The 13,409-nt window shown below is 42.4% G+C and overlaps 3 protein-coding genes and 1 long non-coding RNA gene across 6 annotated transcripts in view; 2 read left to right on the top strand and 2 right to left on the bottom strand.

Moving 5' to 3' along the window:
* The window catches only part of LOC117943817, a 4,380-nt gene extending 3,599 nt beyond the window's left edge, over window positions 1-781 (bottom strand). For all 3 annotated transcript variants that reach the window (XM_034870181.1, XM_034870182.1, XM_034870183.1), the window contains exon 1: window positions 550-781. In XM_034870181.1, the coding sequence (XP_034726072.1) occupies window positions 550-667 (118 nt within the window). In that variant the 5' untranslated portion in view covers window positions 668-781. The remainder of the gene's footprint in view (window positions 1-549) is intronic.
* Window positions 782-3,531: 2,750 nt separating this feature from the next.
* LOC117943818 (ADP-ribosylation factor 4-like) lies at window positions 3,532-6,846 on the top strand. Its single transcript, XM_034870185.1, has 6 exons — window positions 3,532-3,795; window positions 4,502-4,582; window positions 4,717-4,826; window positions 5,502-5,573; window positions 6,053-6,175; window positions 6,577-6,846. Exons 1-6 carry the CDS (start codon window positions 3,705-3,707, stop codon window positions 6,667-6,669), a joined length of 570 nt encoding a protein of 189 aa, XP_034726076.1. The 5' UTR covers window positions 3,532-3,704; the 3' UTR covers window positions 6,670-6,846.
* A 1,418-nt stretch (window positions 6,847-8,264) lies between these two features.
* LOC117943821 lies at window positions 8,265-8,458 on the top strand. Its single transcript, XR_004656440.1, has 2 exons — window positions 8,265-8,296; window positions 8,339-8,458. It is a non-coding gene; the product is annotated as an uncharacterized LOC117943821 (long non-coding RNA).
* Window positions 8,459-10,317: 1,859 nt separating this feature from the next.
* The window catches only part of appl1 (adaptor protein, phosphotyrosine interaction, PH domain and leucine zipper containing 1), a 15,518-nt gene continuing 12,426 nt past the window's right edge, over window positions 10,318-13,409 (bottom strand). Inside the window, exons 17-21 of the mRNA XM_034869477.1 lie at window positions 12,871-12,914; window positions 12,585-12,731; window positions 12,409-12,459; window positions 11,621-11,710; window positions 10,318-11,032 (exon numbers count right to left, since the gene is read on the bottom strand). Of these exons, the coding sequence (XP_034725368.1) occupies window positions 10,880-11,032; window positions 11,621-11,710; window positions 12,409-12,459; window positions 12,585-12,731; window positions 12,871-12,914 (485 nt within the window). The 3' untranslated portion in view covers window positions 10,318-10,879. The remainder of the gene's footprint in view (window positions 11,033-11,620; window positions 11,711-12,408; window positions 12,460-12,584; window positions 12,732-12,870; window positions 12,915-13,409) is intronic.

Genomic DNA, 13,409 nt, shown 5'->3' with positions numbered 1-13,409 from the left:
ATGTCATCGTGGTGGAGAGGTCTGTGTGTCCCTATGCAGCTGAGGGCGGTGGTGTCTGGAGCCCGGTTCTCCTGCAAGGGGCTCTCACGGCATTGAGGTCCCGGATAAATGGATGACGATGTTTAGATGGAATGGACCAAACTGTCTCTATCAACAGGTGCACACTCCAAAAACACTGTGTTTAAGTCTGCATTGTTTTTCCAGATTGAACACACAACATATTAAAGTTATTTAACGGACATACTCAAAACCTGCTGAGAGTCAGTATGAAGTCTGAACTAGGAACTGATACACAGCACACACACCTACACACACCTACACACACCTACACACACACACACACCCTTTTCCTTATCAGCTCTCTCTGCTATCAGCTGACTGACGACTGTATTAATGTTGATTATAGCCTACAGGCTGCTGTTGTATAACATTAAAACTGAATACAAGTGTTTTCCAAATATATAGCCTACGTGTGATTTGGTTTTGTTTACACAGCACGAGACATTGTAAGACCTTGAGACTCTTGTGTGTTGTGTGTGCGTAGCCTACCTGCAGTGGTGGTCCATGTTGGCGTTGTAGTCCTAAACCATGGTGTTGTAGCTGTGAGTCCGACCAACGTGGACATCACCACCATCGCCATGGGAACGTAAAGCAGCACGCTCTTCATCTTCACCCTCACCTGGCTGTCCGGCGTCTCGCGGTGCAGCGTCTGTGTGTCCTGTCGTCCCTCTGAGAACAGGCTGCGCCTCGTGCACTTTCAGTTCCTGGTTGGATCAGCATCCTCTCTAAGTTTCATTTCTGATTTTCATTCCTCATTTACTCAAGTACGCGACTGTACTTGCACTGAAGGCTACTTAAGTACAACTTTAAGGGTACAGCAGCCCACTTGTACTTTACTTGAGTATTTTGATTTTATGTTACTTCTATCAATTTTGGAGGCAAATATTGTTCGTTTGACTTCATTACATTTATTTGATAACTTAAATTACTTTGCAGATTCATATTATTATTATTACTCAACATAATAAACCAACTATGATGTATTGGGTGAATGGATAGAGAGACCCAGCAGTACAAAAAGGCATTTCAATTTGTCAATCAATAATCATAATCCAGTAATATAATATATGTTATTCTGAATGATGAGTAGACCTACGTATACTTTTGATACTATCAGTATATTTTGATGCTAATACTTTTGTACTTTAACTTAAGTACGTTTTTGAATGCAGGGCTTATACTTGTAGCAGAGTATTTGTACACTGTAGAAATGCTACTTTTACTTAATTAATGATCTTCCCCCCCCCATTTGACAAATGTGTCTCTGCTTTAAAACAGACTTATCTGTAGGCAACTGGCTGTTTGTCCGGTGCTGCTGCGAACGAATATGTGTAGTATGTGACCCCTCATGTGACCCCTCATGTGACCCCTCATGTGACCTCATGTGACCCCTCATGTGACCCCTCAGACCCCAGATTGCTGCTTCACAATAAAAGCCATCCTGTGTATCCAGCTAATTGAAATTACTCACGTAACTGTAATGTGTGAACTGTTCACTTCATTTAATGTTGTTCAATGTGGAATTCTTTGCGTGTTACAGTGTAGTGCAGAGAAGAAAAAAAAACTGTACATAACATAGTAACTGTACACATATATAAAATAGCTTTGAATACACATTGTGTGAAAGTAGATAAGTATTAACAAATGAAATGGTTAAGTACTAAATAATACATAAATAAATGTTGTACAGTAATTACATTTTTTAATGGGGACAACTTTGACCCGAGGACAACAGGCGGTCTAAACTAAGATGTTAACATGGTACTAAACATCAGCTTGATGTTTAAATGGAGTTTTTTCAGAGCTGTGATGAATAAAAACCAAAACTGCATGGAAAGATACCACAAGGCTTTTAGTAGGCTACATTCACTGAGAAGGTTTATTAAATAATAATAATAATAATAATAAAAATAATAATGATGTTTTTGTTGTTTATGATCCGTCAATAACCCAGACAAAGCAGGAAGTGGACAGTCCAGATTTAGTTCTGTGTGTTGCACAATCAGCACTGACGGTGTTGTAATAATCTACGTGGAGGAAAACCAGCTCAGCCGGAGGGACAGACCACGTGATGTCTCACTCTGCTGGGATTTCCCTGCACCACAAACACTCCACAGTCTCTATGGGACAGACACACGCCTACCTGTGTCATGTCCTCTGCAGTGCTCTGGGTGTAAATACTGTAATCTTAGATTAAAATACAAATAAAGGACTCAAACTGAACGCAATTCGGTTTTAATTCCTGCAAAGTAACGGCTTTGACACACCTTTTAGAATGTAAGGTGTCAAGTAAATAAAAATGAACTAAAAGAGTAAATAAAACAAAAGGAAAACGTTATATAATTGAACATGTAGGCCTTTGTTTTTGGGGCTGGCTTTGAGAAAAGAACTTCTGTTTTCACAGAAATCACACACACACACACACACACACACACACACACACAGACCGCTGAAAACCAGAACTAAAATGAAAATTACATTAACAATTCAGTGTGTCAACAGGCTGAGGCTGAAACCCATTTCCTTTGTCTCCCCCCTAGTCTAGGGGTGAAAACATGCCCCTATGAAATTAGACACCACTTGCTTGAATGAACTTCCAAGGTGGCGTCTGCAAGTGTGTGTATGTCAATTGCGTGAGTTTTGACAACAGTTCAACATGTACTGCAAGTATTTATATTTTATATTTCTTTCATGTTCCCTTTGGTTGAGGTGGTGCAGAGGCAGATGTTCTTATCTGTGCAGGCTGCTACTAAACAATCATACACACTGCACGGTGTGTTGTGTATTTGTTGGAAGTGAGGCTTTGTTGAAACAAAATAAAGACAGGCTGCAAACTGAATCGAAGTTCGGTCTTCGGTGAAGTTTGTCGTTTTTTCTGCAGAGAACAATCAAGTGACAAGAACTGTTTACACAATGCACACATCAGCTACAGAGGGACAAACGTCTTGCGACATTACAACTACAGTTTACATGTGTACTGCATGCTGCACACATTTGTTTTGAGGGACAAGGGTTAGGGGTAAGACAGAGACATGAGATTCAGCCTTAGTCTTTCACTTCCTTAACCATTGGCAGGTTGGTGATCATTTGATTAAACAATTTTTACCATTTCATCATAATAAAAAACTGACTTATTAAAACTAAATTTGGACACAGGTCTGCTCCACCAGTCAGGGCCTCAGACCATGGACTGTAAAAATAAAGGACGTGTCTCCCAGCCCTGAAAAAGTGAAGTCAGTGCGAAAGTGTCTTAAATCTGCATTCTGTGTCATTTCCAGCTGGAGGCGACTCCACTTGTTTCAAAAAAGAAGTGTGGTTCTATGAAAGTTTGAGAAAATGACCCAACTTTTCACATGATTTATGAATTCAAAGGTGTAAACAAATCGTGCCTTTATTGTGAAGGTGCGTGTGAGCGGAAGTAATGTTTTCCTTTTTTTTCTTCTTCTTCCGGTGTTGTTGTTGTCTCTGCTGCCCACGCCTCCACTGCCACCGTGTACCGACTGACAGCAGCTGGGATGACACCGTGGATACACACACACACACACACACACACACACACACACACACACACACACACACACACACACACACACACACACACACACACAAGCACACACACACTATAAAACCGCAGTCAGACGCCGATGGAGACACACCGAGCTGAAACCATGGGAGTCATCATCTCACACATCTTCTCCAGGTTCACCTCCAGGACACCTGTCAGGATCCTAATGGGTGAGGAATGTTGTTTTCATTATTAAATGATAATAAGTAAAAGTATGTGTAGGCATAATCAGGATAATGTGGCTCAAAGTTTTAAAAAAGAGGATCCACTGTTTTCAACCACTTGTTATATGCTAACATTAGATTATTATAACGCATGCAGGACTTTAATAGAGTGGCTAAAATTAATTGTCAACCTTTCAATTAATCGCCAATTATGTTTATAATCCAATTGATCGATTCGAAAATTCTTGGCTTGCAGCTTGTTAATTGTAAATACTTATAGATTATTCACTACTCTATTAGAGTAAACTGGATTTGGGGCGATGGACAAATTAAAACATTTAAAGACGTCATCTTCGGTTTGAAAAGCATTTATTTTACATTTTATATACCAAACAACCAGGAGTGATTGATCTGGGGAAATACTCGACTGATTAATCGACAGATTAAATGAATCGTTAGTTGCAGCCTTGGACTTAACTGTTGTACTTGGCTGACATGGATCTTATTTTGAACTATATTCATTTATGATTAATTTATTTTGGATTATCTGATGATACATTTTTATTCCATTAATCAAATTATTGTTTGGTTTGTAAAAATTCTAAATTATTTAAATACATTTTTGTGTGTGTGTGTGTGTGTATGTATGTGTATGTGTGTGTGTGTGTGTGTGTGTGTGTGTGTGTGTGTGTGTGTGTGTGTGTGTGTGCAGTGGGTCTAGATGCAGCAGGTAAAACCACTCTGCTGTACAGACTGAAGCTGGCCGAGGTCGTCACAACCATCCCAACCATCGGTCAGTGTGGACAATCATGCACAAATCAAGTTTTTATTTTATAGTTTCAGTTTACTAAAAATATTTTACACTGCTATATTGACCCTCTCTCTCTCTCTCTCTCTCTCTCTCTCTCTCTCTTTCTGTGTGTGCAGGCTTTAATGTAGAGACAGTGGAGTATAAGAACATTAGTTTCACCGTGTGGGACGTTGGTGGACAGCACATCATCAGACCTCTGTGGAGACATTACTTCACTAATACACAGGTAGTACTCCTACTAATACTACTCTGATACTACTGTTACAGAAAGACTCACCACAAGTACTCTTTATGAAGCAGTTGGATTGACTGATTGATTCTGTCTGTCTGTCTGTCTGTCTGTCTGCCTGCCTGCCTGCCTGCCTGCCTGCCTGCCTGCCTGCCTGCCTGTCTGCCTGCCTGCCTGTCTGTCTGTCTGTCTGTCTGTCTGTCTGTCTGTTTGCCTGTCTGTCTGCCTGCCTGCCTGCCTGTCTGTCTGCCTGTCTGTCTGTCTGTATGTTTGCCTGTCTGCCTGTCTGTCTGTCTGTCTGCCTGCCTGTCTGTCTGCCTGCCTGTCTGCCTGCCTGCCTGCCTGCCTGTCTGCCTGCCTGTCTGTCTGTCTGTCTGTTTGCCTGTCTGTCTGCCTGTCTGCCTGTCTGTCTGTCTGTTTGCCTGTCTGTCTGCCTGTCTGCCTGTCTGCCTGTCTGTCTGTCTGCCTGCCTGTCTGCCTGCCTGCCTGCCTGCCTGCCTGTCTGTCTGCCTGTCTGTCTGTCTGTCTGTTTGCCTGTCTGTCTGCCTGTCTGTCTGCCTGTCTGTCTGTCTGCCTGTCTGTCTGTTTGCCTGTCTGCCTGCCTGTCTGTCTGCCTGCCTGCCTGCCTGTCTGCCTGTCTGTCTGCCTGCCTGCCTGCCTGTCTGTCTTCAGGGGATGATATTTGTTGTCGACAGCAACGACCCCGAGAGGATTAAAGAAGCAGCCGACGAGCTGCACCAGATGGTACCCAGCTTACGTCACTTTCTACCTTTATCTTCCGCCTGCATGACGACGAATCTTAATTTCATTATTCTACGTTATTATTTTATGTTACACAGCTGTTTAATTAAAGAAGCTGTTGTAGCGGTAGCGTTGACCCAGCCATGATGCTTGTTTACAATGGTTTCTGGGTAGTGAAGTCCTACAATTACATACATTTTAACAGCGCTGAGCAATGAGCATCAAGCAACACTTGGATTTACTCTAATCTCATTCCTCTAAAATGCATGTTTGGTGGCCAGGTTGGTTCAGTGGTAGAGCGGGCGCACATGAACTGTACTGAGGGTTTATGCCTCAACGCAGAGGTCCATGATTCAAATCTGATGGTTTCCTGCATGTCTTCCCCCCTTTATCCCCGAACTGTTCTGTGCACACTGTTTTCAGATTAAACATGCACCTGAATTTTAAGTCGGCCGACTCATTTCAGTTTGTTTGTGTTGCAGTTGGAGGAGGACGAGCTGAGGGGCGTGGCCTTACTGGTGTTCGCTAACAAACAGGATTTGCCCAGAGCCATGTCTGTCAGTGACATCACCGAGGCCCTGGGCCTATCAGGAGTCTCGCAGCCGGTAGGTACATACAATCTATGGTTACATGTATGTACACGTGTGTACGTACTGAGCACGTGTGTGTACTTCAGGCCTGTGTGTAATAACTACAGAATGACAACATTTTCCCTTGCAGGATTAATAAAGTATACATTATTATTATTATTATTATTATTTTTTAGACTCCTCTCTTCTCAATGGGCCCCTCCCACATCCATAGCTATTCTACCATCTTTTTTTTGTGGGCCCTCCTCACATGAGGGCCCTGGGTGCTCGGTCCCCTTTTCCACCCCCAGTCCGACACCCCTGTTTGAACTTAATTCCAGGACACAGTGATTGAGTTCAAGTGATTTTTGCAGGACTGTCACACTGGTTTCCCCCTGCAGCTGAGCCCATGTGTTTGTCCCTCTGTGTGTCTACAGTGGTCCGTCCAGGCGTCCTGTGCCGTCAGCGGTACAGGTCTGGTTGAGGGTCTGGACTGGCTCTCCGACCAGATCCTGAACAGTCGACACTGACGTGATCTCCATTATTTGTGTCCTGCTGAATGTGTCTGCTCTGAGCTGAGCTGAGCCAGAGGATCCAGGAAGAACACGAAGGACCCCTTGCGCAGCTTTGACTTGTTAAATACGGAGCCTACACCTCCAACTCTAACTTTCAGCTTTGAAAAGCAGTAATCATCTTGGATTTTATTACATCAGATGTTTATATCTATAGCTGTGAAGTCTTCCTACGTGTCCGGTTTGCTTTAAAATGTTACTTTACAAGGCAGGCGTTCATGTCTTTGTATTGTTTCTCACAGATTGGAGGCCGTGGAGTGTTTCATCGCTAAAATCAAAGCGGTAAAATGCTCATCAGGAGTGACCACAGATTAAAAAATTAAAATTAAAAAGGAATATTGTGTAAGAAGAAGTATCTGGTGATGTTAGATACTTTAGTTTTTAGGCAACCAGGTGCAATATTTTAGTGGAAAACAAATTTAACGGCACTGAGTTTCTTCATATCTTCATCGGTCTGACAGTCATGTTACCCCAGACTTTAAAGGGGCCATGGGTACAATTGTGAAGATCCAGGATTTAATCAAAACAATTGAACATCGACAACTTCTCAGTCCTTCCCCCCTTTCTGCCAAAGCCCCAAACCCCCAAACCCCCCCCCCCCTCCCCCACTCGTGTGCCTGAGCGATGATTGACACGCCGTTAGTTTTATAAGTTTTACCTACTGCACCTTTAAAATTGATTTCATGTCTGTAATGTGTTGCTGGTTTTGTTCTTAAAGGGCATGCTGTATAGTGTGTTGCTCGGGCAATCAGTTCAGTTATTTCTGTAATATTATGGCCTCTTCTATTTTCCCATATGCATTATAATAATACATATTTATATGAAAATGTGTGTGTATATATATATATATATATTCTAATTTTTACGTTTACTCTGTACTGAAGTTGCTAGGGGGATCATTGTTGTGTTGCCCGGGTAATCAGGCATTTCTGTAACATTATGGCCTTTTCTATTTTTCCACATGTATTATAATAATACATCTTTATGAAAAAGTAAATCTATTTAATTAAAAAGAATCATGTTTATTCTATAATGAAGTTGTTGAGGGTGATTATTATTTTAAATACAGACTGACCTGTACTAATTCTTAATCATACTCTCAATGATTAAATGAGTCCCAACCCAAATCAACAGATGTCCCATTCAATGCTACAATCTTTAAAAATTAATTTAAAATTGATAAAGCAAAACGAGGATTTTTTCTATTGAGATTACTACTCTAAAGTAACTTCTCCTGAAGCCTTCACAGCCCGTGGAGGTACGCTTTGATCTGAAAACATCAGCAGACGGGAGTCAGCTGGGTGGAGTTAGTGCTTTATTTATCACGGAAAAGCTTTTTTCTTTTCTTTTAATTCGTGATGACACAGAAACAATAACTGAAACATATTTACATATATCGCCATCATGGATCCGGTTAAGTTTCCCTGCGTCGGTAAAGTGCGGCTCCACTTCGACACGAGTTCTTCACCTGCTTACATCAAGAAAACCCCCCAAAAGAAACAGGAAAATAAAAATCATCACCATTGATTTAGGCTTTTCGAAGCGTCGTCGCCGTGTAAACTTGTCCACAGATGACTGTTGTCAGGTGACTTTGACCTCTGACCTTTAACATCGCTCCGGATGAAAGACAGATTAATGAATGAAACCTGTGAAAACGACAGAAAAGGCCCCGAACTGATGACACGGTTAAACATTTAGGTAAAAAGCACAGATAAATATTCAGGGGGAACACGCCGACTCAGCTGATTATTTTGTGTCATAATGTTAAATTTCTGACTGAATAAAATACACGAGCGTATCAGAGAAAACAAACGTTGAGCCCAATTTTCTCTTCGTTGTTTTTAAGACGTAGAAGCATCGACAAATGCAGTAAAAGTGGAGGACGTATGATCAGATTTGGGCTTGTGTTGTTGACACATCTACAGCAAGAAAAGAAGAGAAAAGCATCTTTTGTGGCCTAGAAAGAAAAACACAATTCTCCTCACTGAGCGCTGCTTTCATGCAAATATTCATCTTGTGAGAGGCAGACAGACATATGTATTAATGGAATATAAATCTTCAAATGAGAAGGGTTTAAAACCAGAGTTTCACGCCTGCATACAAATGTCATGAAATGCATGAGATGCAGGACGAAGCATGACCAATAAACGATATTACGTTTTTTTTTACCATTTACAGAAATACAGGAAAAGGGTGAATTCAGAAAGTTAGTATTGGCACTGGAGGTTGTTGAAGGTGTTCATTTCTTATTCATCCGAAGGGGGTTGGGGCCAGATCAGAGCTGACCTTCGACCCCCCCCCCCCCCCCCCCCCCCCCCGCCGAGGAGCAGAATTGGACCAGCTACCCTAACCCTGATAAAAACTAAAAAAAAGGCGGTGCTGAAATTTCAGCAATCAATATTTTAAAATAACACAATAATTCTGTCTTCAACACCAGAGTTTTTGCATACAACTGGAGAAATTACTGACAACAAGATGTGTTTTTTGAAGGCATACCATCATACAGGGAGCACAGATTCGATGATTTCCAGTAAGAATGTGTAAGGTTTAAAAAAAAAAAAAAAAAAATGTATCGACCAATACAAAAGTAATCTCTTCTAAATCATGATTTAAATTTAATTTTTATAAATTATTAATTATGACCCGGCCCTCTGCCTGGATTCTCTCTTTTCTTGTTATTTTGCTGTGTTCGGGACGTTTCTGGGTGTTTCTCTGCACCAAACTGCAACGGGCAAATCTCATTCTGTCTTTAACTAAATTTAGGAATTCTAACTGATAAATAAAAATAAAAAATTCTCACCGATAATCGCCCGATCTTTAGTTTACCTCCACGACGTTCCACTTCTGGGATTTCTCCGTTGCCGACGAAAATTCCGCTGGATTTTTACTACGGATTTCCGTTACCTTTCCTTTTCCTTTGTGTAGTTTTTTTTAAGATTATTTTTTTTGGGGGGGGGGCTTTTCCCTTTAATGTGTAGAGACTGTGGCTAGACATGAACGGGGGGAGACATGTAAGATGACACGCAGCAAAGGACAGCAGGTCGGACTCGAACCCGCGTCGCTACAGGACTCCGCCTACAAAAAACTCTGGTGGCTTTCTGAGGACGCTGGTTACCTGGTCCTCAGGTCTCTGCAGGGTAAATCCAGACCGCTAGCTAGACTATCTGTCCAATCTAGGTTATCTGTTGCACTACAAAAAAAAAAAGGTCCTTTCCGGGACTATTTTGCAGCGGCACCGGGGCGATGTCGGGCGAACTTAGGGGAAATAAGAGCAGCTCAAATGCAACTTGCTAGTGCAATTTTGTTTGAATACTATGGTTTTTAACTGGTAGTATTAATCATTTAAAAGTCTTAACGCCAGTTAACGGTTAACTTTCAACATCCCTAACGTGGAGCAGATCACCTCGTGGCCGTGTGAATTACTCTCGTCTGAAATTGGAAGCGGTGTGCCGCAACAACAACATGGGGTTGGTGTGTCCGAGCCTTTAAAGTTAAGTGGAAAAAACCCCAAAACACCGCAGGATGCTTAAAAAACACAAACGCAACTCTTCAAAATAAGACTTCTTAAGACTTTTTGTTTTACAACAGTGTATCTCACACTGTGTACCAACGACACGGACGCGTCTTGCTGCCCGCTGGAACCTCGGGGAAACCTTCGCCCCCTGCCATAGAGCCCTTGAGCAAGAGTTGACAAGGACCCCGGCCAAATCTGTCTCCTTCAGATCCTGGTTCCTTATTTTGCATGACTTGTTTTGCTTGTAATCCTTTGTCATTGCTGTTAGATCTTTCTATAAAATACACATATAAAAAAACAGAAACCTACGGTTTAAATCTATATTTTCTGGAGAGTGGAGCCGGTATAAAATCTGTGGTTTTTGTGTTTTTTGTTTTTTTTTAACACACAGAATGAAACACAAGTCCATGAGGAGACATTTCCCTCGTCTTCTTACAGTAAGGGTGCGTTTAGTTTACCCTCCCTTCATAGAGTGGCGGGCTCCACCACCAACTTCAAACAGAGTCCAGCAAAGGAGGGGAGCGCATGTTTTTTAGTCCTAGGCAGCCTGGGTGGGCGGGTGGTGTTCCCCTCTTCTGATTCCTGAGCTGTTGCTTTGACAGTACCAGCCGGGACTCGCCTGGGTGGTAAAACATGCATCCTCCGTTGGCTTCGTTAGGCCTCAGACTCGCCCTGCTTCTTCCCCTCGTCCCCGGCATCGCTGTCCTCCGATTGGCTGTTGCTAAGCACTAGGAATTGTCCGTCAGAAGCAGGCGGGTTAGCGGAGCGACTCGAGGCGGCGATCAAACGGCTCTGCTCCTCCAGATCCTTAAAGCAAAACCAGGAAAACTTAAAAGCTAAATGACTGGGCGTATGGTGCACTGTACTGTACACTGTACACTGTGTGTGTGCTCAGAGAACGTCATAATATAATATTTAGATAAATGTGTCCGTTTTTTTAATTATTTCGGTCACTGATTTGCACAAATCTACCATCTACTATCAACCATCATCCTGCAGATGAGTCTTTAATCTAGAGCTGCAATGATTAGTCGATTGGGTGATTTTCGACAGCAAAACGATTAATCATAAAAGTCATTTTTCTATAGAAAATATTAATAATTTCAGCTCTTTAGTTGTGGGAATCTTTCTTTTTGTCCCGTTTAAATTTCTTTGGGTTTCAGACAAGACAATTAATTTGAAGACTGGACCCATCTCCAGAGTAATTATTAAGGAAAATAACTGTTAGTTGCAACCTTAGTTTAATTTAGTTATAAGTCATGAGCAAAACCTGAATCTGTGACTATAAATAAAACCGGGTTAAAAGGTCACCCACTGTATCTGTTAATTAAGAGTATAAGTGAACTACGTTTCAGTGTAGAGGTCACAGTCTGGGGTCGAGAGGTCACAGCTCACCTTCTCTATCTGTCTCTGTTTACTGAGTTCTTCCTGCTGTTTCTCTTTGGCCTTGTCGTGCTCCTTCCTCTTCTCCACGGCCTTACGGTCCTACGCAAGAACAAGAACACAACTAAGATGATGTATCTCCACAACAACACCTGCAGACCATGGCTGGAGACACCTGACAGTGCAGAACACCTGGATACAGCGTATGGGGGCTCGTCCGGGATTAATTAATTGGTAACTGGTTCTTGTAGTTGATTAATTGGTTAGTCCAATTTAAAAAAAAAATGAAATTGGAGAATGTGGAAAACCACCATGAAAGGGTGGAGAGAAGAGGAATGACACGCAGCAAAGGGACCAGGGGAGCGCCCAGGCACCCAGAATGGATCAAATTCTGATAGTGAAACGAGTCATTTTGCGGGGGTTGTGACACAAAAGAAAAATAACAAAAGTATCCACAGATTTCTAGACGTCTCTTTCCTCAAAATGCATATCCCAAGTTCTCCATCAAGACTTCTTACAGCCTGAACGATGTGCTGTCAGAAATGGGAATGACGGACATGTTTGGTGATCGTGCGAACTGCAGAGGCGCAAGGACTGTCCGTCCTTGCGGACGTCTCTTTCCTCATGAGAGGGCCAGAGGGGAACACATGACCAACACGGATGTTGTAATTTGTTTGGGCGCTGTTTCAAATTGGCAACAAAGCCTGGCGCACTTCCTGGGTGCCTGCTCAAGATACAGTTATCAAAATGTGATTTAGCGTTCGCTTCAGTGTGATGATGTTTTAAAAAATCCGTCTCACCATCTCAGAGTGGAAGGCTATCTGCTTGGCCAGGCCGACGCTGTCGCAGATCTGAAACACCGGAAGACGACATACAGGTCAGACAGACAGAACAGAAAGAACAGACAGAACAGAAAGAACAGACAGACTGAACAGAGTGATCCACAGTGAGAACGACAGACGGACAGACGGACGACCTTCTCTCCATCGTTGTTCGACTCGAAGATGTAGCAGGCGGCTCGGCTGTCGCCCCGGCCGCCCGCCGCCACCGCCTGCAGCACGAAACCAAACAGCCTCTTGTTGTCCTGATGGGACGAACAATGGACCACACTGGAGAGAGGGAACTACGGACGGAGAGAGGAGGAGGACACAAGGGAAGGAAATCAAGGAGGAGAGGAAAAGGAGGAGGAGAAAGAGATGATGATCATTAGAAACATGATTGAGAGTAAAACTGTCAGAGCAGAGAAACAGAGACCATCTCACCCTGAGTCGAGTGACTTGTGTCTGAGGATCAATAAGCCTGAAACAAAAAAAGCACAGTTATCAAGAATAACTTGGAAACTACAGAGAAAAAACAGGGTTTCCAAAAGTAAAAAGTTAGTCATTTAATATTCTCTCTTTTGTGATTTCTGTCCTACTTGATGAAGAAGTTATGTTGTGTTATGTTACCATTGTTTGTTTTGTACCAAGTCTCAAATCTCAAGGGATTATATTTGACACTGATGAAATTGTTCTTAGTGTGTGTGTGTGTGTGTGTGTGTGTGTGTGTGTGTGTGTGTGTGTGGTACATGTTTAGCTACATTTGTGGGGACCAAAAACTGTGAATACAGTTTACTTATGGGGACCTGACAGCTTTGTGGGGACAAAATGCTGGTCCCCTTAACGTTAAAGGGCTTTTTGAGGAATAAGACGTGAGGTTTTAGGAGTCGGGTTAGAGTTAGGTTATGGTTAAGGTTAGGCATTTAGGTTTGATGGTTATGGTTAGGGTTAGGGTGAGGGTTAAGGTTAGGCATTTAGGTTTG

Source organism: Etheostoma cragini, chromosome 4 (assembly GCF_013103735.1).
Source record: "Etheostoma cragini isolate CJK2018 chromosome 4, CSU_Ecrag_1.0, whole genome shotgun sequence".
In the NCBI taxonomy this organism is placed as follows: Eukaryota; Metazoa; Chordata; class Actinopteri; order Perciformes; family Percidae; genus Etheostoma; species Etheostoma cragini.
The sequence above is the reverse complement of the archived record's forward strand: the minus strand, read 5'-3'. Positions and strand labels throughout refer to the sequence as shown.